Source organism: Sceloporus occidentalis, unplaced genomic scaffold (genome assembly GCF_023333645.1).
Source record: "Sceloporus occidentalis isolate IW3139 unplaced genomic scaffold, rSceOcc1.0.p SCAF_2, whole genome shotgun sequence".
NCBI classification, from domain to species: domain Eukaryota; kingdom Metazoa; phylum Chordata; class Lepidosauria; order Squamata; family Phrynosomatidae; genus Sceloporus; species Sceloporus occidentalis.
In genome coordinates this window covers 158,596,253-158,620,971 of record NW_028316982.1, presented here as the reverse complement: position 1 = coordinate 158,620,971, position 24,719 = coordinate 158,596,253, and the positions used below count along the sequence as shown (strand labels likewise).

The window sequence follows — 24,719 nt, the reverse complement described above, 5'->3', positions numbered from 1 at the left end:
GAGGAGGAGGAGGAGGAGGCAGGCCTGGGAGCCCTCCATCTCTCTCTCTCTCTCCTGTTGGAAGGGAAGGGCTCCTTCCCTCTGCGCCTGCCTGGCTCTGGATGCTGCTGGCGGGGAACAGCTGTTGCTGGGCGACTGCGAGGCTGCTGCAGCTCCAGCCTGGATCGCCTCCCTTCCTCCTTCCTCCTCCTCCATCATCTCCATCTCCTCTCCCCCCAACTTCTGGGTCAGCCCTCTCTGCTCCCCGGCGACGCGGGCTCTTGATTTTGAACGAGCTCTGAGCAACCCCACCCCCTTCATCCTCCAACTGCCCCCCCCCCATAAACCATCTCCTGGGGGGCCTGAGCATCCTGACCCATGGCGCCATGAAGGGAGAGGCAGGCGGTAGGTAGCTCCCCATCTCCCTGCATCCCTGATGGGAGGAGGGGGGTGCGGATTTGGGGGTCCGGGGGTGGGTTTAGGGATATATGGGGGTCTGGGAGGGCCAAGGCTGGCATAGCTACCTGCTTTGGGGGGGGGGAGAGGGTGGGCTCCTTTTTCACCTGGGTCCTGCCATGATGCAGCTTCCTGCCAGCTCCCAGAGATGGAGAGGATGGAGGAGGAGGAGGAGGAGGAGGAGGAGGAGGAAGCCTGGTTGTTTTCCTTCCCCGAAAGAAAAAGGGAGGGAGGCTGAGAAGAAAAACACAGGAGCCCCCTTCCTCTTTAGGGGGATAAATCTAGGCAGCCCTGGGGGTCCAGCAGGGAGGGAGAAGGGTGGCATCTGCCTAAAGGAAGAGTACACTGGCATTGGTACCCAGGTTCCCTTTTCAGAAAGGTCCTCCCTCCCCACCACCAGCAGAAGGATCTGGGCCTCCTTCATTCACTCTTAGGCCTCCCCTGCTTCTTCTTTCTGCTCTCTTTTGGCTTCTTTAAACCTGCCCCCTCTCCTTGGCACCCTTGGGGATCTCACTAGGATTGGATGCAAGAGCATGTGCCCAGAGGCCAGACTGAAGTGGGGTTCCAGGCCTGGTTTGTGGCCTTCTTTGGCATCATCCTTAGAGACTGGAGCACTTGAGCAGGTCATGCAAAGGGCCCTGCCTCCTTTGAAGCATTGCAATTTGTTAGGGGAAGTCAGGAGCCAGCAGTGGTTCGCAAACCTTGGCCCTCCAGGTGTTTTGGACTTCTCCTTCCAGAAGCCCCAGCCAGCTTGCCCAACAGTCAGGAATTCTGGGAACTGAAGTATCTGGATGACCAAAGTTTGGGAAGCACTGGACTGGCCTACAACTCTGGAAATCAGAGAATCATTGCATCAAAGAGTTGGAAGAGACCACAAGGGCCATCCAGTCCAACCTCTTGCCATGCAGGAACTCACAATCAAAGCATCCCTGACAGATGGCCATCCAGCCTCTGCTTAAAGACCTCCAAAGAAGGAGACTCCACCACTGTCTGAGGGAGTCTGTTCCACTGTTGAACAGCTCTTACTGGCAGGAAGTTCCTCCTAATGTTTAATGTCATACACCCCCTAATATTTTATGTGTATATGTCATAATGTTGTAACTTGGCTATGGAAACCCATTGGGTGACCTTGGGTGAGTCACACACTCTTAGCCCCAGAAAACCACATCGTAGGATTGCCATATGTCCAAAACAACTTAAAAGCTCAGGACAACAACAACAGGGAAAGCACTACTGGGGCTGCTACTGCTCCCAGTCAAAATACATTATTATGCACCTGTCTTTTTTGCCATTGCAGTTTTCTTTTCTGATAAGAAAAGACTAGTGGACTGGTGGTGGTGGTGGTGATGATGGTGAAAACAGGAAGGCTACTAATGGAGGGCTGAAAATTCTGTTATTCTAGATTATTGCACTAGACACTTACAGTGCTGCTATTCCAGTTTAACTGCTCTGGCTGCCTCCTGTTGCATTCTGGTATTTGCAGTTTAAGGAAGGGCATTTAGAATTCTCAGCCAGAGAGCCCTTAGGCCTCACTGAACTACAAGCCCTACAATGCAACAGGAGGCAGCTAGCGCAGTAAAAGTGGAATAGCAGCACTATAAGATTCTAGTTTGGTAATGTGGTTAGTCAAGGTAATTGCAGGATAGAAAGCTAGCATGGTGGAGTAGTTTGAGTGTTGGATTCTGGAGACCAAGGTTTGAATCCTAGGTCTGCCAGGTAAATCCATCAGGATGACCTTGGGCAAGTCACACTCTCTCAGCCTCAGTCTCTGAAGAAACTTGCTAATGGCCTCACGGTCACCATAAGTCAAAAATAACTTGAACGCACATAGCAACAACAGCAAAAAATTGCAGGAATAAGAAGATGCATCTGGGAGCAGCTTTAAGGTGAATGAAGTATTAGTGTTGTGGCTCAAGACAATAGCTTATTTATGCAAAATTAACCATACAGTCCTGTGTACAGTTGATTGGGCACAAACCCATTGAACTCAATAAGATTTAAAATATAGTGCGCCTGCATCATATGCAGGCACATTATACACTGAAAGCAGCGCTGGAAGGAGGGATGCCGTGTGCCGGAAGGAAAAATGATGCATGTGCCTTTGGTGTGCGTGCGCCGCCGCCAGCACAAGCCCCATTACTTGTAATGGGGCTCAAGCATACGTACAATTTTTTTTACGCAGGGGGAGGTCCGGAATGGATCCCCTGCATAAAAGAAGGGTACACTGTATACATAGGACTGCACTGTAAAATACTTCTGAAAATCTCTCCTGTTATATTTATATAATGTTGAATGTTAATGTAAGGGGGAAACCCAGTTGCGCCCAATTCCAGTCAAATATATATTCTGGAGAGCCAATATGGTGTAACGGTTTGAGTTTTGGATTAGGACTCCGGGAGACCAGGGTTTAAATCTTTGCTCAGCCATGAAAACTCACTGGGTGATGTTGGGCAAGTCACACTTTCTCAGCCTCAGAGAAAGGCATTGGCAAACCAGCTCTGAAGAAAATTTGCCAAGAAATCTCTGTGATGAGGTTGTCATAAATCAGAAATGAGTTGAAGGCACACAAGAACAACATATATTCTGGATAATATCTGGTTTATATTTGCATTACATATGCAGCTATAAATCTTCTTTGTAAGAACACCTCACAGATGTTGTGTGTGTGTCATTTTAAAGTTTACAGTAGATTTATATGAATTTAAATATCATAATTTTTCTTTGATTAAATTAGCAAATTATATTTTCATGAGGGTGTTAAGAACAGAAAACCCTAATCCCTCTCATAAAACTTTTCCCTGAGTTCCAAAAGGAAAGAGATTAGTACACTAGTTTAACGGCCCAGTAAGAAAAGACAATAGCTATTACCCCAATTTAATGGTCTGGGCCTATGCAATGTGCTCTTCAAGTAAGTTTTACTGTGTTCTGTATGTGTTCTATGCCAGGCATTGCAATCTTTTCTGAAGTGTAGATTGGTTCATCATTCACTATATAGTTTAGCCTGCATCGTATCCTGTCTGATATTGGAATCTAAGTAGAGTCAGTCCAGGTTAATATTTGGATGGGAGACAGCCAACAAATACCATGCTGTACAACATATTTCAGAGGAAGAAAATGTCAAAACCACCTCAGAGTATTCCTTGCCTAAGAAAAGATTAGAAAATTCATGGGGTTACCATAAGTAAACAGGTGACTTTAAGGCACATACACACACAGCATATTAATCTTCTTTTAATATTAGTTGAATAAGCAGATAGGTAAAAAAAATTAACAAGTTTGACAAATCCTTTGGATTCCAGTTGCTCCATTTCCCTTGAGTTAAGCATTACATATATTGTTGCTGTTGTGCAGTTTCAAGTCATTTCTGACTTATGGGAACCCTAAGATGAAGTTTTCTCTGGATTTTCTGGAGCTGAGAGTGTGCGACTTGCCCAAAGTCACCCAGTGATTTTCCATGGCTGGCATGGAATCAAACCCTGGCCTCCAGAGCCCTAGTCCAATACTCAAACCATTATACCACATTGGCTCTCTGCTTAACTTTCCCATACAGACAAGGGTTCCCATTCAAAAGACATTGTGTACCTGTTCCTCTTTTTTTTTTTTTTTTGTAATAGATTTTTAATAGAAGGGGGGGGGGGAATAGATGAGAGAAGCTGCCTGTGGGAAAGCATGGGATGGTTACAAAGGGAAGATGGTGACATCTGGATCCCCCCCCCCCTTTACACACACACACACACACACACACACACACACAAATTCCAGGAGTAAGGGAGGACATGCATGACCAAAGTTTCATTTTAGTTTGTAAAGGCCTCCAGCCATGGTACATTTGGCTATATTGTACTTTGGTTCTAGTTTTCTATGCTGTTCCTTCTTTCCTAGAGATCCCAAGAGACCTTTGCATCAGGAATATGAGAAGTCACAATTATTTTAAGCATGCTATTGGAAACAGACACTTTGCAGAAGTACCTGTATATATGTTTGAGAGCACCACACATAAATAAATGGTGAGCCCTTTGGTGTGATAGGTGCACAAACAGAGCACTTCATCATTCCTCAGTCTTTAGTGTCTTTTAATCAAAAACATGTAAACAAAAGCAAATCTTTTATGCAACAACAGACTAAAATCTACTGTTTGTTTTTATATTACTATTTCTTGCCTTTTTTCTGTGTGCCTCTTGTTGAATTGGGGCGATTCAAAAATGTGCTACCTCAAGTAATCTTGAGCCTTGAACTTGATAGTTTGCCTAGACGTAATGTTCAAAGTCAATTTCTGGGACATTGAAACTGAGAGGGCAGTACAGATGTGGCAATGGTACTATAGACCCTAAATGGTGAGAGGTGCATGAAGGAAAATGAGGGGGATGTAAGAGCAAAGGGATAGGGGGAAATGCAGTAGGGTGAAATCATAACTTTAACAAAATATGAGATCGAGGCTGCATTCTTTGCTAGAGAGGAAGTCTCATTAACGTAAGAAATAAGTGAGGCTTACTTCTAAGTCAGTATGTATAAAATTTCAGTGTAAGCTGCACGTTTCACTGTCACTTTTGAAGTAGTTATATATATCTATTGCACCTGAACACTTTGAAAAAGGAGTATGGGCTGTTAGCCAAAGAACTATTAGCCACAGTGAAGTAAACACATAGAAGATTATCGCACTGCGTTCTGAGAACGTTCCGTATCATCACGTGATGAGAACGTTCCTGGAACAGATATTACTGCATTAGTAAACTAGAACGTGATCAGAACGTGATCAGAACTGCATTTTACCGCACAGCGATTCCTTTTTCTTGAAACCGTTCTCAGAACGGTTTGCTGTATTACGTTTTGTGGGCTGTGTTCTGATGACGTCGCCACTCAGAGGTTGGACGGCTCGGGAGAGGCGCTGCTCCCAGGAAAGAGGAAAAAGGGAGGCTTGGCTTACTGAAATCCCTCACCTCCCTTCCCCATAGGAATCAATCCAAAAACGGAGGTTAAAAAAGAGCAGAGAGCCCTTATGGGTCTTCATCTGAGGAGGCAGAGGTTGCTTGGCTATGGGGATGTCCTGCCATCTCTCTCTCTCTCCTCTTTCCCCATAGAAATCAATCCAAAAACGGAGCTTAAAGAGCAGAGAGCCCTTATGGGTCTTCATCTGAGGAGGCAGAGCTTGCTTGGCTATGGGGATGTCCTGCCATCTCTCCCTCTCCCCTCTTTCCCCATAGAAATCAATCCAAAAATGGAGCTTAAAGAGCAGTGAGCCCTATGGGTCTTCATCTGGGGAGGCAGAGCTTGCTTGGCTATGGGGATGTCCTGCCATCTCTCCCTCTCCCCTCTTTCCCCATAGAAATCAATCCAAAAACGGAGCTTAAAGAGCAGAAAGCCCTATGGGTCTTCATCTGGGGAGGCAGAGCTTGCTTGGCTATGGGGATGTCCTGCCATCTCTCTCTCTCCCCTCTTTCCCCATAGGAATCAATCCAAAAACGGAGCTTAAAGAGCAGAAAGCCCTATGGGTCTTCATCTCGGGAGGCAGAGGTTGCCTGGCTATGGGGATGTCCTGCCATCTCTCTCTCTCCCCTCTTTCCCCATAGGAATCAATCCAAAAACGGAGTTTAAAATCTCTCCCAGATGCAGACCCAAAGGGCTCACCTCTGCTCCTTTTAAACTCAGTTTTTGGATTGATTTCTATGGGGAAGGGAGGTGGGGGATTTCAGTAAGCCTAGGGACTCTGGCCGGGAGAGTGCTTCTCAGCCTCACTTTGAAGTCTTCCCTCCAAAGGTTCCCTTGGGAGGGAAGGAAGGCAAGCCCCCCTCCCCAGCTTGTCTTCCCTCCGAAGGGAGTCCGAGGATTCTCTTGGGAGGGAAGGAAGGCAAGCCCCTATAAAACGCTGGGGCTTCATATGCTGGCATATGTTTGAAGAAAATAGGATAAAACTTATGTAACTTGATGGGCCAAGGGCAGAGTCCCCTCCTTGGCAGCCTGGGCTTTAAGGGAGCTCCACGGAGGTCCCTTCAAGCGGAGGGAAAGGGAGGGGACTGGACCAAGGGGAGAGCCCCTGCAGCCATTGCAGCTCTTTAAACCGGTTAGAAAAGAAGAGTCCTCTGCTGTCATCCCATTTCCTCCTGTGTGTGTGCATGTAATGTGTGCCTTCAGGTTGTGAGCTTCCCTCCCCGCTTTAACTCTTGTCTGGCTCTTTGCTATGGAATTCTGGGAGTTGTTTGCTTGCTTTTCTGTGGTGCTCCAAACAGAGGAGCTTTTGTGGGTTCCCTCCTGGAGGGAAGGAGGAGAAGGTCCTGGGCATCCCTGCCTTCTGCATTGTGACAGCACAGGAGCCCCACTGGACATGACACTAGAGGCCCCCCGCAGAAGCAGCCAGACCCTCTCCCTCTTGCTCTCTGCTCTGGTCTCTTCTTTCCCTCTCTCTTTCTCTCTCTTTCTCTCTCTTTCCCTGCTTTCCTCTTCTCTTCCTTGTCCCACCTTTCCTCCCTTTTTCCTTCCTTCCCTCCCTCCTTCTTCCCCCCCTCCCTCTCTCTCTCTCTTTCTCTCTCTCACACACACACACACACACACACCTTCCCTCACTGCAGTCGCTCGCCTGCCTGCCTCCCTGCCTCCCTGCCTCCCTGCCTGTCATTCTTTCAGCCAATCAGGAGACGGGGGAATGAGAGAACGGATTTGAGAACGGATATGAATACCGCACACACTTCTGTTGGAACGTTCTCATCACGTTTCAGCTCTCTGGGAACACATTCAATCTGTACCCTCCTGGAACACATTTGGAACACATTTAAACGTTCTGAGAACCCGATTGGAACACATACGTGCGGTATACTCAAATGCGTTCCGTTCTCATCACGTGATGAGAACGTTCTCAGAACCCGGTGCGATAATCTCCATATACACATTTTAAGCTCAGTGGGAATGCTCTTAAACTGTAACTCATGAGGGACCTATTAGCTGGTTTATGTGTCTGTGTACACACACAACTTTATTTTAACAGTACAAACTTTACAGTTTGTACACCGCTATGATCTATTTGGAATAGCGGTTTATAAATAAAACATATTATTATTATTATTATTATTATTATTACAGTTGAACATGTATACTGTCTATTCAAAATCACTGCCATGTAATGTGAAAGTTCTGTATTTGATATTAGTTCAGATGTGGATCACTTTGTTATGACAGAGTTCTCAAGTGGGTATGGCTGCTCCTGCACTGAAAAATTAATGCAATTTGACATTAAATGTCATATCTCCATCCTATGGGATCCTGGGATTTGAATCACATGTCTGCCAGAGAACTACAAATCTTAGAAACCTATAGCATTGAGCCATGTCAGTTAAAGCTGTTCAAAGCTGCATTAATTCTGCAGTGTAGATGCAGCCTACCTCACAGTATAAATGTTCTATTGTTATGTGTTGACTGAGATACAGTACAGTCAACCCTTGGCATTCATGAGGGTTAGGGGCACAAGACCCCCCCCCCCCGCAAAAGTCAAAATTTGCAAATAAAGTGTGATGGGGGGGGGGGGGAGCACTGCGTGCCCCATCTCCCTCTAAAGCTGTTTGAGCCTTCATCTCGAGCAAGCTCTCTGAGGTGCTGGAAGGTCAGGGGAGCATCCATTTGTGGCTCCCTTCTTCCCTTCCAAGGTTTCAGGGAGCTCTCGGGAGCTCTCTGAAGACTTGCAACTGCAGGAAGGAGGGTGCATTCACTTTCCCCAAACCCCTTCCCAAGGCAAGAGAGCTGTCTTTTCCCAGGAACATGAATGTCCATGGATTTTGGTATCCACAGGGGGTCCTGGAACCAAATCCCAGTAGAAACCAAGGGCTCAAAGTATTTAAAGTATGTTGTGGGGGGAACTGAGTTAGATTGCTATACGGTTCTCCACTCCTTGGTTGGATTCTGAGTGGATTAAAATGAGATTTGCACAGGGACCAATGGCAGAGTATGCCCTTTTGGTATAATTATCTTTTATTTGCTCTTTACCTTATTGTCATCTTCAGATTTGCTCATTCGGTATTGTCATTCAGAAATTCCTGGTTCAGAAGTAGTACTTTTGAATATTTTATTTTTGCAGCAATTTTATTTCTTTACCTGCCTCCCTTCTTTCTTTCTTCCCTCTTTCCTTCCTTTCTTTCCCAGTTCTTTTTGCAGCAGATATTAGCAGTGACAATTCAAGCCTTACCTGCAAAGTCAACCGTCACAATATATTTTCAGATGATGCATAATGAAGCCTTGGGAAGGCAACTCCTTCTTGAATCGACCCAGATTCAAAGATATTGAAGATATGGTGTTTAAATTGGGAATCTCCTTGTCTTGAGCAGGGATCTAGCAGACCTGGAAGAGGAAATCTCTTCAAGCGTATCATGAAGCAGGAAGGTGAAGTCCCAGGCCCTCAGATGGCAATCAGTATGAAGCCTCTGGATTGGCATGGCTTGATATAAATACCTCTAACCTGTCCTTTGGAGTCGCTCTTGGGGTTGTTGTTATTCCTCCACCTTTGGGTTGTAGGTTTAGACAGCATAGAAAAGGGGAGTTTCCAAGAATGCAAAATCCTCCCCCCCAAACCCCCCTCCCAAAGAAACAGAACCATGTGGATTTTTTACAAAAAAGGAAAAAAACAGACTGAGCCAGGCAGATGGAAAAGGAGGAAATACAAGGCGCTTTCTGCTCTTCCTTCCTAGATTCTGATCCATGAGGACACTCATACCACATGACTGGCATTGATGCAGTTGTCCTGGCAGTGATGTTTCGCATCTGCAAAGTTTCAGGATTCGTAGGTCATTGATAGGTTTACTCTGTCAGTGGAAAAGGATGCAGGAGTTATAGGTTGGGGACAGAGCAACTACGAGTTGGAAACATTGCCCTGGTACAGACTGGCACTATATGCTTTTCGGGGCTTCTTTTTCTGCCATGCACAGGTCACACCATGTGGTTGCTGCGGCCTGCTTCCGGAGCAGAAAGGGGCAGCATCTCGCCACTCCTTTCTGCCCATCTGTTGAGCCCCATTGTCATGTTATCTCCAAAGTCACTTTTTTGGTACAATCACAGTTTAAAAACCATTTGTAGTAATCCTCTAGGAATAGTACTTGCACAAAGTACTAGTAAACAAACCAGTAGTTCAGTTGGAACGTGAGATTATGGTTCATTGTGGGTTTATGTGCCTTTAGGTCACCTGTTGACATATGATGATCTCATGAATTCCATGGGGATTTTTTTAGTCAAGAGATATTCAGAGATATTTTTGCCAGTTCCTTCCTCTGAAACATAGCCTACCCACCTGGTATTCATTGGTGGTCTCTCATCCAAGTACTAACTGGAGCTGACTCTGTTTACTGTATAAGATCAGAGAGGATCTGGTACCTTTAATATATTTAGGCCTACGTATGGTTAATTACATCCAATGAAGCCAGGATTTCTAGAACTAACAAATCCTTTTGTACTTGATCCTAGCTTATTTGGGCATAGCTTGGCTCGCTATAGACCTGGCCTGATCCTCCCATGAGAGATCAAAATAAAAAGAAATGACATAACAAAATGCTGCAGATACTGTTTTGTGGATGTGACTGAGTGAAGGTGGGGAATTCTATGACGACAGAATCATTCTCATAACCCTGAGGGATATATAGTAAATTGAAAGGTTGGATATAAATCTCTTAATTATGACTACTTTTATAACTTCCTCCACTTGTAGGAATCTACAGATTTGCCTAACATTCAGATAACATTATAGAATCATAGGAACTAAGAGGCTGTATACACCAGCGATAAATGCTGGCATCGGGGCGGAGTGAAGGCATAGTGACTGTGTGCCCTGACTCTCCCCATGCCAGCATGATGCTGTGCACCCCACCACAAGGCAGGAGGCTTCATGGCACTCCCTTGTCACAGCATGTACACATGCTGCGCCAAATGAGTGCCAAAAAGCCATAGCGCCAGCAGCTAGGGTGCCCTTTCTGGGGCGCAAAAAGGAGCTGCTTTTTGTGGCTTCTTTTTTGCCATGGAAAGACCAGATAGGGGCCGCAGCTGCCACAGCCCTCATCCAGCTAGGTAAGGGGTGGTATCCCACCGCCCCTTGGGGGCTGTCTGTACAGCTCCTAGATCCTCTTACTCATCCTGCATGATAATACAGAAGAAGCAGAGGCAAAACCTCTCCACACATTGTATTTTGAAGTAGTGGGCACTTTTGGCTTTGCACCACTTACAGCCTTTTCAGCAACGCCCCAGAGTTCAATTTTGGTCTTATCATATGAGAGAACATTTTTTTTTAAAAAAATGTTTGCTGTGCCTCCCACATACCTCTTTCCAAACTCCAAACAGGCTTTGATATGGGTTTGTTTCTTGCCACTCTCCCATAAAGCTCAGCTTTGTGGAATGTTTGAGTGATAGTTGTAGCAATAGCAGTATCATATGCAGTCAATCCTCCTTATCAGCTGACTTGCAATCCGCAGAATTAACCATTGGTTAATGGTGGAACGTGCACATAACTGTGCTACTGGGCACATGCATTTATGCTGTGCTGCCATTAATTTTAATGGACTTGAGCATGCATGGATTTTTGTATCCACGGGGGAGAGTCTGGAACAGATCCCCCACAAATATGGAGGTCCGACTGTACATTTTTGTACCACTCATCAGTGAACTTAGCATTCTCTAAGCATTTTGCTATCTGTAAACTAATTGCTCCCAACAAGCTGGGTACTCATTTTGCCAACCTACAAAAGGATGGAAGCCTAAGTCAATCTTGGAGCCCTAGGATCGAACACACAAGCTTGTGGCTGCAGTACTGGCATTTAAACACTGCGCCACCAAGGCTACTTAGTTGTCCCATTTCCTGTCTCAGTTGTAGACCTTTCTAGCTTATTCAGTTACTGTTGGTTTCCTGGTGTTTCTCTAATTGATGTTCTCCTTACGTAGTTACTGAGTTTGGGAGGAGTATTTTGGATTTTTGGATAAGGGATACTCAACCTGTAGTAGGTTGCACCAGAGTTGATTTAAAATGTGATAGCAGAGCAAGGGAATATTTATACAACCTACAAGTACCAGTTTGTTTTTGTCTGTTTTACCTTTGTGGTACAGCAAAAATATTTTGCACCTTGACAACTTCGAATACTTTGTGTACATCAAATAGTAGATCCATTTCTATTCCAAGCTGTAATGTGATAAAGTATGGAAAAATCAAGGTGTGTGTGTGAATACTTCTGCAAGGCACTGTAAATTTATATCTGTGTTATCCTTCTTTCTCCCCTAAAAGATGCTAGGTACTGCGTGGCTAAATCATTTATCATAACTAAAGTAAACCTATTGAATCTATAGGGACCAGGTATATCAACCTTATGCAAGTTCCACTGATTATGCAACTAGAGTGGAGTTATTCTAGTTGGGATTAACAGTTGGATTTAGGTCTTTGTGTACTCCATAACCATGGAACACTCGGACCAAAATCCAACTGTTGATGACAGCTACAGTAGACACATTGAATCAATGGAATTTGCCTAAGTGCTGATTTACCAAGTTCCCCAATTCAGTGGGTATACTCAGGTTGCTTCTATGTATCTCTAATATGTGGATTCTGCTGCTTTGTTTTCTTAAGAGTTTTGCTATTAGAGTTGGGTTTGCTAAGAGGTTTGCTATTAGAAGAAAAAACCTGATGGAGAAAAAAGAACCAAGGAATACTGCAGCTTTCCCTGAAAATTAAGTACAATGGGTGATAAAATATAGACATGTATGAAGAAAGGTTACATTGCCACTTGGGTACATGGTAGTAAAACTGAAGTTAAAAAACAGATAATACAGACATTTTTGTTATTTCTAGCCTTTACTTTTGTCTTCTTTAGAACATGTCCTTCCTCTGCTGGATGATTCTGGCTTGGGTTGCTTTGATTTTAATTCCCCACAGGGTTGAATACATTTAATGTTTACATCTAAATAGTTTTATTCTCCCTTTTAGAACTTTTGCAAGTTTTTCTTGCCTTTTTTGTAGAAAGGAGGGTCATGTATTTCTTTCTTTTTCTTTTTTGTTTTTTTTAGTCTAAAAATAAGCTGAAATGGTGATATTTTGAATCACTTATTAAAATATGCACTCTTATATATTAAGCAGTCCCAGTGTTACCAAATGAATGTTTATTTCTGATTTACAGAGCAACTGAAATATCTTAGCTGACAAAAAAAGGAAAAGAAAGTAGAATGGTTCCTTAAAAGGCTTAAAAACAAACAGTATGCTCTTAAAACCTACTCTTGTGCTTTCTGAAATCTAGTATCTGGATAGTTGCAAATGTACAAGCTGCATGTAGATGCTGGAACATCTCTCTCTCTCTCTTTCTCTCTCTCACTCTCTCGTGTGTGTGTTTGTGTGTGTGTATATATATATATATATTCTGTGCAACCTTCATAAGTGTTAGAGTAAATGTTCAAAATGTAGATTATCAGTGTTAACATATGAATATTGACAATTTCAGACAAATACTGTGAATGCCAGAAAATGTAGTTATACTGGGCAAGATTGACAGTCACCAAAATGCGGTTTTTAGCATTCATTTGTGCATGCACAAACAAAAGAAACAGTTTGTTTAGGTATTGTGGTGGTCAGCCTTCACATTGTTCCAGCTTATACCTACATTAAGGCTAATCTATCATGGGGGTTTTCTGACAAGATTTATTTAGAGTGGGGTTGCCTTTGCCTTCCTCTGAGGCTGAGTATGACTTGCTCAAGATCACTCAGTGGGTTTCCATGACTGAGCAGGGATTCAAACCATAGTCTCCAGAGTCATTGTTCAGTGATCAAACTACTACACAACACTGGCTTTCTTAGAGTATATATACTCCATTTAAATAAAAAAAAAACTTTCCAAGGATGACATACAATACAATATAAAACATATGGAGCCCTGGTGGCGCAGTGGTTAAATGCCTGTACTGCAGCCATTCACTCAAAACCACAAAGTTGCGAGTTCAAGACCAGCAAAAGGGCCCAAGCTCGACTCAGGCTTGCATCCTTCTGAGGTCGCTAAAATGAGTACCCAGACTGTTGGGGGCAAATTAGCTTACTTGCTAATTAGCTTACTTGCTGTTCACCACTATGATCTTTGGAATAGTGGTATATAAATAAAACAAATTATTATTATTATTATTATATGTATAAGAGAGAGAGAGATCAACACAGGATAGTTAGTATATAATCTAAAGAATATGTCTGAATAATTCAAACCGTACACCTGAGAATCTGATCTCACAGCTTAGCAAGCTATTTCCTTAATGTTAAAATAAAATTTATTGATGATAATGAATGAGCAAAGGTATGCTTCCATATGTTTGTGTGTTTTCAAATTGTTCCATGTAAACCAAATACAACCAGCCATTCATATTCATGGATTCTTTACTCATGGATTCAACTATTCATGGTTTGAAAATACTCCAAAAGGCATAAATTCCAAAAAGCAAACATTGATTTTGCTGTTTTATATAAGGGACACAATTTTACTATGCCACTGTATTTAATTGGACTTGAGCATCCATGGATTTTGGTATCTATGTGGGGGTCCTGTAACCAAACCCCAGCAGATACCAAGGACCCAATTGTATGTTTTCATCAAGTGAAATCTATATATTTGTGACTGCATCAGTTTTTTTAAACAAGTGCTCAATCCATCTCATGTTGTTTAATTTTTCCCAGGAGCAAGCATATGTTTTAGATGATGACTCAAAACATGGAGGCAATTTGGATTTATTGGTAGGATAGAGAGATGCAAAAAAAGGACAAGGCTCCTGAACTTTACATATCAGTACAAAGAAAGAAATTTACAAAGAGGTTCTGGGTGCTTCCAGGGCTGCATCTGCACTGCAGAATAATCCAGGTTGATACTACTTTGATTGCCATGGCCCCATCCTATGAAATTCTGGGAACTATATAGTTTATTGGGGCACTACAGCGATCTGACAGAGAAGGCTAAATGTCTCACAAAACTACAGTTCCCAAAATTCCACATCATTGAGCCATGGCAGTAAAAATGGTGCCAAACTGGATTATTTCTGCAGTGCGGATGCAGCCTAGTTGAGGCTTTTGTTGTGTAATCACTGTGCTTTATCTGTGGGATGTTACCTCTATTCCCCATATGTGTTTTCTTGCCCTGGTGGCGCAGTGGTTAAATGCCTGTACTGCAGCCATTCACTCAAAACCACAAGGTTGCGAGTTCAAGACCAGCAAAAGGGCCCAAGCTCGACTCAGGCTTGCATCCTTCCGAGGTCGCTAAAATGAGTACCCAGACTGTTGGGGGCAAATTAGCTTACTTGCTAATTAGCTTACTGTTCACCGCTATGATCTTTGGAATAGCGGTATATAAATAAAACAAATTATTATTATTATTATTACTTGTTCTGTTTTTGTATTTTATATTATTTTTCATGTCATTGTGACAAATTCATTGATAAAAAGATGAAATGATTGCAGGGTTTGAGGTGAAGAGGTTCTTTTTTCAACTTCCCTGAGGTGGTTGAGAGAAAGGCATGCAAGTGAGAGCCTTTTTGGTGGCTGTTCCCAAACATGAGAACTCACTTCCAAAGGGAAGCTAGCTAGGTCCTATACCTGTTACCCTTTTCAGATGAGATTTTAGGAATAGTTAATTGCCAAGGCTTGCATTTAACTGATATGTTTTTCTTCTTTAAGAAATATTCATTCACGAGCCAGTGTGGTGTATTGATCTGAGTGTTGAACTATGACTCCGAAGAACAGAATTCGAATCTGCTCATCCATAGAAAGTCACTGGGTGATCTTGGGCAAGTCTCGGTCTCACAGGAAGACAAAGGCAGCCACCCCCCCTTTAAAAACCTTGTCACAAAAACTCTGTGATATGTTCACTTTAAGATCACCACAAAGCAAAAATGACTCGAAGGCACACAAGAAGAAGAAGTTGTTTTATTATCTGAAACTTTAAGTGTATTGCTAATATTGTGTTGTAAATCTTCTTGGGTCATGGAACAGAGGAGGGATATAAATACAACAAATAAAATAAATGAAAAGGACATGTAATGGAGAAATATTACATGAAGTTCCAGGGATTGTTGTTATTATTTTCAAAGATAAGGCAGAATCAGCTTGGAAAACAATAAAGGAACTTGGGCTGACTTGTAGCTGTTATAGTCAGTAAATAATGTTCATGTTTCCATAGTCATTTCCATAAATGAGCTACATTTTTTTAGCATCATGTAATGTAGACAGATGTTTGTATGTTTTCTAATCTGGTCAAGCAGCTTTATTTTTTGTTTAACCATGATGTTTCTCTTTTCTTTTTCAGGAGATTTCATCAGTTTAAATAACCAAAGTTAATTCCAGTATGCTTAAAAGGAAGCAAAGTTCTAGGGTAGAAGCCCAGCCGGTGACAGATTTTGGTCCAGATGAATCTTTATCAGATAATGCAGATATTGTGTGGATTAACAAACCAGTAAGTTTTCAAAACCATAGTCAACTGTGCTAGGGTTGGGTGGTGAGTCCCCCATCCACCCATGGCTTCATCCCACCTGAATATACCAAAATAATTTATTTTCCCTGTTTTTTCTTCAAATTGGGAACTGGAAGTGAAGCCACATTGCTTCCTGTCACTATTATGAAAGAAAAACAAAGGGGGAACCATTTTAGATATGGGGGGACATTCTGAGGGGGCTTTTAGGGGTGGGAAGGGTTGTGGATTTATTTTTCTGTGCTTTTGCATGCACTGGGAAAACTTTGCATGTGGTTTGGGGGCATTCTTTCACAGGGGGATTGGGGGTGGGCTTCAGGGTCTGCAGAAGTAGAGGGCAAGATCTGCATGTGGCCTGCAAGCCACACTTCCCCCACCCTTTCCTTAGAGTTTGGTCAAGCCAAAGTTAAATACTATAAAGTCCCATTGGCTGGACTTCAAGACATTAAAGCCCCATACAGACACACCAAAATAAAGCTGCTTTGGGTCACTTTGGAGGTATGCTGTTTAAATGATGCATGCATCCTAAGAGTCCAGAAGCTATGCCTAAGCTGTGCGCCAGCCCTTAGGACTGGTTAGTGGCTTTGGCGCAGCTTCTCGACTCTTAGGACACATGCAACATTTAAACAGCATACCCCAAAGTGACCCAAAGCAGCTTTATTTTGGCCTGTCTGTATGGGGCCATTTTCTTATTGAATTAAGTGACATTTGAAGATTATTGGGTTTAGTTGGACCATGCCATATATATTTTACCTGACAGATATGTGAAATATTTATGTATTTATCTTATTTATTTAATATGCTGCTTTTCTCCTGGCATGGGGACTAAGGGGTGGAACACATGGGCATAAAGAAGCCATGTTAGAGATGCACCATTTATATGCCGCATACCTTCAATGTGGCCAGAAGCTGCACTGAGGCTGCATTCCAGTCCTTTAGCTTGGAGCAAAGAGGAGCCGGAATAATCCGTCTCCTGGCGGTGCAGGGTGGGGCCAGAGGTAGCGGCTCGCTTTCAGAGTGGGCCATGTGGTCGCTGCAGTCCCAGCCCACTTGTGGCCAGAGCAGTCTCGGGCCACGCTTTCCTGGCTGTCTGTTCCAGGCCAGAGGCATCTATTTCTATCATATGAGCTTGTCATGTGTTTGTGCTACATGGTTTCATAGCCTTGACCATAGTAGGATGAGGGCCTAAATACCCTAAATGTACCATAACCCATCTGCTCTTGGAAGCTAAGCAGTATCACTCCTGGTTAGTACTTGGATGAGAGATTACCAATGAATATTTGGTACTGTAATCTATGGCCTGTTAGACTGCCAAAATAAAGCTGCTTCGGGTCTCTTTGGAGGTATGCTATTTAAATGATGCATGGGTCCTAAGAGTCCGGAGGTCGCACCAAAGCCACGCTCTATTCCTAAGCACCGGAGTGCAGCTTTTGGTGCAGCTTCCGGATTCTTAGGACCCATGCATCATTTAAATAGCATACCTCCAAAGAGACCCGAAGCAGCTTTATTTTGGCAGTCTGTAACAGGCCAAAATTTCAGAGGAAGGAACTGGCTAAACCACTTCTGAGTGTTCCTTGCCTTAAAAAGCCCTATGAAATTCATGGAGGTCACTATAAATTGACAGGCAGTTTGAAGGCATACACACATAGGATAATGTGACTGTGGCCCGAAACAGATGGGCAGACGGGGTGACTTCTGGCTGCTCTGGGGGCATGTCGTTTACCCCCATAGCACTTGGGGCTGCCTCAGGGCTTTGCTGGGGCTGCCTAAGGCGACCCAAAACTGGCCCCAAAAGGAGTGGATCTTTTCTGCTCCTATTTGGGGCCATGGGAGGAGGCGCCTTTGGGGCCTCGGCATGTGTCCACTGCAACCCTGAGACAGTTGGGTTTGGAGCAGCTTCTAGGCCCTCCTTTCTGCCTGACTGCTTCACCCCTATATGAACAATGATGAACAGGGAAAAAAGAAATTTGGAGCTTGTTCATCAGGTTGCAAACAGAATGGGAGTAAAGGAACCATCATTCACAGAAAAGCTACAGTTTAGAAATACATATTATTCAACACTGTATGATAAAACAGTAGCTGCTGAGATGAGAAATGAACAGAATTTTGCTGAATGATATTTTTCTAATAGTACTCTTGAATTGTTTTTATCTGTCATTCTTAGGGGCCATTAAAGTTCTTGAAAATTCAAAATGGAATGTGGGGAAATGAGTTTGAAAAACAGGGGAGTCTGAAAAATGCTTATTTATTCAATTTTTTGTCCTGTTTAAAAATAGTTTATTTTGCAGTGGTGGAAAAGGGAGAGAAACATAAAGGCCAAGGAAGTGTGCAGTGGTGGAGAAGTGGGACAGACATATACAGGGCAAAGAGCAAGGGGAACCTATGAATAATTATTTGGAAAGCTGCCCTACATATATATATGGAGAGTAAATACTACTTCACAGTTCTCTCTCTCTCTCTCTTTCTGAATTTATAACTTTATTCCAAGTTCATGAGATCTCACTAAAAGGAGCAGCAAAATGTCACATATTCATACTCTTGCAACTAATGAATATCTCACTGTTTTTTCCCCAGTGGGTACACTCTTTACTACGAATCTGTGCCATCATCAGTGTAATTTCTGTATGTATGAACACCCCAAAGACCTTTGAGCATTATCCTCCTCTTCAATATGTGACCTTTGCTCTCGATACACTACTGATGTTTCTCTACACAGCAGAAATGATTGCAAAGATGCACATCCGTGGCATAGTCAAGGTGAGATTTCCAAAAATGGTTGTGCTTTATGGAAGAAAATGTTATAAAGTGCTTTACAAGTAATCTTAACCAGAGATCCAACCTGTGTGTGGCAATCCAACCTGTGTGTAGCCCCACACAGGTTGGATTGCAACTCTCAATCATCCCTCACCTTCAGCTATGGTGAACTAGGATGATAAAGTTTCAGTTCTAATACATTTAACCCATTCTGTTCTATATAAATAAACTGGAGTACATTTTCCTTATCAGAATGAAAATGACTTCATGCCACAAATCTGTCCTAGTCCTCAACATACTTATTAGAAGTAAAGCCTGTTGACTTTAAAAACAGAGTTCAGGACAATTTTATTATTCTGCCATTGTTTAGTGTGTGAGTTTTTCTTTGCATTTCTACCAGAACCAGAGCAAATTTGTGCACTTGCATACCATTTATGTAACATGATTTTTATTCAGAATATTCTATATTTATTGTTTGGGACATTGCTTACAACATTGCTTTATGCAGATCAAGAAAAGAGGCCTTTCACATCTTAGGTGTGAAACAGATGGGCAAAATAAAGAGGCTTTCAGCCTCTTTGAAGGTGGGGCATTTATATGACGCACTCCTCCAAAGCAGGTGGAAACCAAAATGAAGCCACACTCCAGGGCTATAAACCAGAGTAAAAAGAAGCCAGGATATTCTAGCTTAGCCTAGAAAATGTGCTTCTTTGCACTTGCATATAAATACCCCAATGCAAGTGTGCAGCTGCAGCAAAGCAAAACAATGCAAATGTGACAACTCCAGTGGATTTAATTACAACACACAAAAACCAGACAGCCTAACATGAGAGCATGGGTTGAAGAGGCATACATGGGAGGCTGCTATGATTGTGCTTTGCCAGTCTATCACTCTCATACTGATGTGCCAATGCCCTATATGGGTGGAGCAAAACACGTGTGACTGTCTGACCAATCAAATGGGAAGGCATCTAGGTGGACATGGGAGGTACTTGTGTGTGAGATTGCAGGTGGTGTGTTTGTGTGACGGTGTGCGTGTATGGTGGGGAGGCAAAAATAAATTACCCAGCTACACAGCTTGATGCCGCACCATGCAGTCAAGCCATGCATGTTCAATATGTCCAGGCCATGCAGGCAGCAAGTTTTCAACCCACTTTTGGAAAAAGCAGGATTGAGCCACTTTTTACTGCCTGTCTGTTCCAGCCCTTAGAGAGCAGCCAAAATCTAATGTTGTTTTGTGAAACAGATTAATATACTTTGTAACTAAAAAATATTGGGTTTTATTATCAGTGGTGGGTATAAAAAAGTTTTTCTAAAAATAAATAAAAAAGAAGTCTGCATCAAAATACTCCAAGAAAAGTTTGATACTGTAACTGCCCCCCCCCCCCACCTCCAGTATGTAATGGCACCTGAAATCTAATTGTAGTGGAACTCAGTATGTATTCTGGTAAGAGGGTTGATCCATACTGTGATCACGATCCATCTTGGCAGTTATCAGTAAGATTTATTGAACTCATCCTGGCCAGAGCGAGGAAAAATTCTATGGTGGGATTGCAACTGCCCAAATCCCCAGACTTCTGGAATTCCCTAGCCAGCATGGGAAGTTGCTATGGGGTTATGGGTGTGGTGGTCCAAAATAGTAACTTTTCCAAGCTCTTGTCCTGACTTCTACTTGGATCATGTTCGTCAGATTTGTATGAGGGGGGTGTTTTTGAAACTTGATTTCACTAAAAAGAAGTATCCCTCCACCAATTGTTTCCCTTGCTTATGGTGATAAATGACCAATGTATGTCCCAACATATATTTTTGAAATCAAGCATTGTATAAGGCAGATATATGCCCTAGTCTGACAAGGAATATCCATATGTAGAAACAGGCTTTCAGGCACACAGCTTATGTGAATGTAACTCTATTCACACAAATGTCTGTACCGTGTTGCTCATCTTCACCCTTTAACTAGATGCTGTTGTAGACAGCCAGATGTTTTGTGTGACTGCTGATGTTTTGAATGAATTTTTATTTTGGCAATAGCGTATTTTCACAGATGAAATTGCAAGAAATATTATGGAAAATAGAGAGGAAAGAATGACATTATTCTCACATACAGTCAACCCTCCACTTTGGTGGTTTTCAGTTTTGACTATTCTTCACTTTGTAGCTGCTGCTTAACAAGGTCATCCTTTCCCCTCCCCTTCTCACCCTTCCTCCCAACTAGTCAAAATGAACACTATAGATTCCTCTGCTTTGCCAAATTTTGCATCCTCCTCATTTCCAAAGACCTTCCCTTTGAACTCGATGTTTGCAGGCGCTCCCAGGAGGATCCAACTTCTCTCCCCTCGTCTGCCTCCCCCTTCTTTCAGCCAGACAAAAGCAACCATACCTTCCCCTTGTGGTGATGGCTGCAAACATTGGATTCAGAGTGACTTTGGAAATGAGGAGAATGCAAAGTTTGTCGAAGTGGGGAAGTTACAGTATAGCCTTGGTCTGTGTAGGAGGGAGAAGGAGGGAAGGAAGGTGGATTCTTTGCAGCCATGGCTGCTAACATCAGATTGAAAGTGGAAGCGCTTTGGAAATGTGGGAGAATCTATGTGTTTCAAGGTTGCAAGAGAGTTACGGGTGGTGCTCTTGGTGGCAGAGGAATCTTTATCATTCATGCTGGGGAGGGGCTAAAATATTCACGGTTTTTCCACTTTTGTGGTGGTCTTGGGCCCCTAAACCCCTCAGAAGTGGAGGGGTGACTGTATTTTCTTAAGTGAAACAGTTGATCTACAGTATTCTTAATAAAATTAATTACCTTGTAACAATTTCTAACTGTAAAAATATTTTTATTGCTTCTTAAAAGAGTACACTATCTGGTCCTCTGATAAAAAAAATGAAATATTCAGTGCTTTATCTAAATGTATCTCATATTTTAATTATCAATGCACATGCAACATTGTCTAATATAGAAATATGATTTTGTATTCACAACCATGCTCACTCACAGGATGTGAGCCTGGGACCAGGACCAGGCCAGATCCTGGCACACCAGACACGGATTCACTGGATCTGGCCTAATCCCAGAGTAAACAGCCCTTAATGCAGGTAGTGAACTGCATACTTGTCATTGCAAGAAGTCTAATCTTACTGAAGCACACCACATACACACACACACTGAAAGAATATAAAGAGAGCAAATTAAGTATATATTGGCCCTGGACAGACGCCCTCGTCATGTGCTAGGGGTTGGCCAAGGGCGCACCGCCCATATGTGCCTCGCCCCAGCACATGACGAGGGCGTCAAAATGGCGGCGCCCTGTACACAAGGGTGCTGCCATTTTGACGTGAAAGATGCTTAGCGTCCGCATGTCACGCCCCCTTGTGATGTCGCGAGTGCACCATTGGCGCACTGCAGCATCACAATGGCGCTGCAAAAAGAACCTGCTTTTTGTGGGTTCTTTTAGCCACACAAGGAAGCCGCACGGTTTGTCCGCTGCGGCTTCCTTGTGCGGCAAAACTAGACGCCAGCAGACCATCCTTTTTGGGCAGTCTGTACCTCGCCATTGTTACCCTACAAAATGTTCACACACACACACACACATGCAGCAAAGATTTTTGCAGAAACGTGCAGCAATTTGAGACTCCTTTTTCAATAGCTATTTTGGTTTCATATACTTTGAACTGTAGAACAAATTTTAAAATATTACAAACTCATCCACACTCTTCATGAACAGGTTTGAGATTCATGAAAAGCATTGCAGATTTTAATCAGAGGGTTAGGGATGGACCACTACATAGCTTATTTCAAGCAGAATTTTCAGATTCAGGTGAACTGCTGATACAGGTGTGATTACTACACGCAACTTTTGAACCATGATTACAACTGGAGAAAAGCAGTGTTGGTGATACTGATCACATGGTGCCCCCTTTGAATTGTAGCTGCTGTGTTCCCCAATCACAATTAGCGCATCCCTTTTTTATTGACAGGAGAAACTCATCAATGGGCTGTCAATAGTGCATGTGCTGTCACATTATTGCCAGTCATGTGGTGTCAGTGTCCTCTCCCATTCGCAAGCATCCTGATTACCCTTCCCCCATTTTTTCTTTCTTTTAAAAACATTTTACTATAGTTTTTTGTGGGTTTTTCGGGCTATGTGGCCATGGTCTAGAAGAGTTTCTTCCTGATGTTTCGCCAGCATCTGTAGCTGGCATCTTCAGAAAATGCATTCTCTGGGGATGCCAGCCACAGATGCTGGTGAAATGTCAGGAAGAAACTTTTCTAGAAAATGGCCACATAACCCGAAAAACCCACAAAAAACTATGGATGCTGGCCATGAAAGCCTTCGACTTCACAACTTTTTTACTGATTGCTATAGCAGAGCTTCAGAATTATGTGAGTTAATTTTTTTAAAAAAAATAGCCAAATGAGGCAATAAGCTGGAAAGTGAGGTTAAGGGGGAGCAAGAAGAGAGCACAATAGCAGCAGCAGCCCCAGTCATGCAGTTCTGAAGATGTGCAATACTAGAATATGTTTCCATTCTTCCCCCCCCCCCCCAACCCCGATGTGATTGTTGTGTGAACAGGGCTCATGTGGTAAAGAACTGCTCACTCCCTTCAGTTCAGTAAACAAATCTTCTTTGTTTTAACCATGAAACTTTATTTCAGTAACCAAAGAAGTTATAAGTATTCTGTAGACAGTATGAATTTACTCATTTCAGCAGAGAAATTAGAAGATGATATGAGGAAGTTTTATTACTGTTTTGGTATAGATTTCACAAATACCTGGTATCTTGAGCATACAAGTGATGAACTTTTGGTTAGTTTTACCAAATTAAGGTACAGTCCAGCACTAGCTGTTTTTGTGAAAGCCTTATTGATGTAAATGAACTGTTGGGATGCAATTACTGGGTGAAAGCATATTCTTTGCTTTTGCACAGTTCTCTACATTTAAATAAAGAGGTGGCCTTTTCTCAGGCCATGGGTCACCCCTCGCTGTTCAATGGCCCAACAGTATTTCAACTCATTAGTAGCATTCAAAAATATAGCTGTGTTAGTCTGTAGAATGATTATGTAGAGAGATCTTGTAGCACCTTTGAGACTAACTGAAAGAAACAAGTTGGCAGCATGAGCTTTTGTAGACTACAGTTTACTTCCTCAGACGCTAATGCATCTGAGGAAGTAGACTAGTCTACGAAAGCTCATGCTGCCACCATGTTTTTTTCACTTTGTCTCAAAGGTGCTACAAGATCTCTCTACATACTCATTAGTAGTGTGCCTGGCACGGCTGTAAAGCTTAGCTCCCAGGAAATGATGGTCTGCAAATCAGGAGCCTGCATTTGCTTGGAAAGAGAGAATATTTACCCATACTAATATTAATCTTGTGTTTGTAGTCAGCTTTGGTGGTGGGCATATAAAGCTAAATGTAGATAAAGGCAAACAAGGGGAAAGGAAGACTGTTCCAGAAATGGGAGGGAGCAGGGGGAAAGAGCACAGCATGGCTGAGATTGTTTCTCTATTTGCAAAGCACCAAGTGAGCATTAAATCAATATTAGACCTAAATCTGTGGAAATTCAAGCACCACATGTAGCTGTTAAATGAGCTAGGATGTTATTAGATGGTGTGTGTCACTCACAAAAAGTACTCTTGACCAATTCTGTTTTGTTCTTTGGAACAGTCTGTCCTGCCCTCTTTTCCACACCCCAACAATTGCATTTTTTTGTGTTTTTGTTTTGTTTTTTAAAACCACTTTCATGGCAATCATAGAGGGGAAGAAAGTTTAGAATCAAGAATGCAAAAATACAGACTGCAGGGTGAGGGATTTAGCCCATTCATCTCACCCCATGGTCATAGCAAAATCTCTACCCCAAAACTGTTTTTTCTCCTGTAAAAAATAGCAGCTGTTGAGAAGATTTCTTTTTCTTTTCACCGACTTTTTGGACAGAGAAGTTCAAATCCTGATAGGTGTATTTTGGCTGTTTCTTAAAAAATTGGAAAAAAACCAACCATGTAGAGCTTGGGAAAGTTAGATTTTTGTAAAGCATTTCTGGAATCTGCCACCCAGCTTGGCTGGTAGCCATTCTAGCTGGCAGGTACATGGAGTTGTAATCCAAAAAGCTA

The 24,719-nt window shown here is 42.7% G+C and overlaps 1 protein-coding gene across 6 annotated transcripts in view; it reads left to right on the top strand.

Annotated features, from left to right (window-relative positions):
* Positions 1-201: 201 nt before the first annotated feature.
* The window catches only part of NALCN (sodium leak channel, non-selective), a 300,415-nt gene continuing 275,897 nt past the window's right edge, over positions 202-24,719 (top strand). For 4 of the 6 annotated variants that reach the window (XM_089511232.1, XM_089511233.1, XM_089511229.1 and 1 more), the window contains exons 1-3: positions 202-384; positions 15,708-15,854; positions 18,444-18,626. In XM_089511232.1, coding sequence (XP_089367358.1) covers positions 15,747-15,854; positions 18,444-18,626 — 291 coding nt within the window. In that variant the 5' untranslated portion in view covers positions 202-384; positions 15,708-15,746. Of the gene's footprint in view, positions 385-4,380; positions 4,443-8,742; positions 8,797-15,707; positions 15,855-18,443; positions 18,627-24,719 lie in introns of those variants that run through there. The other 2 variants (XM_089511230.1, XM_089511231.1) reach the window with 2 other exon arrangements.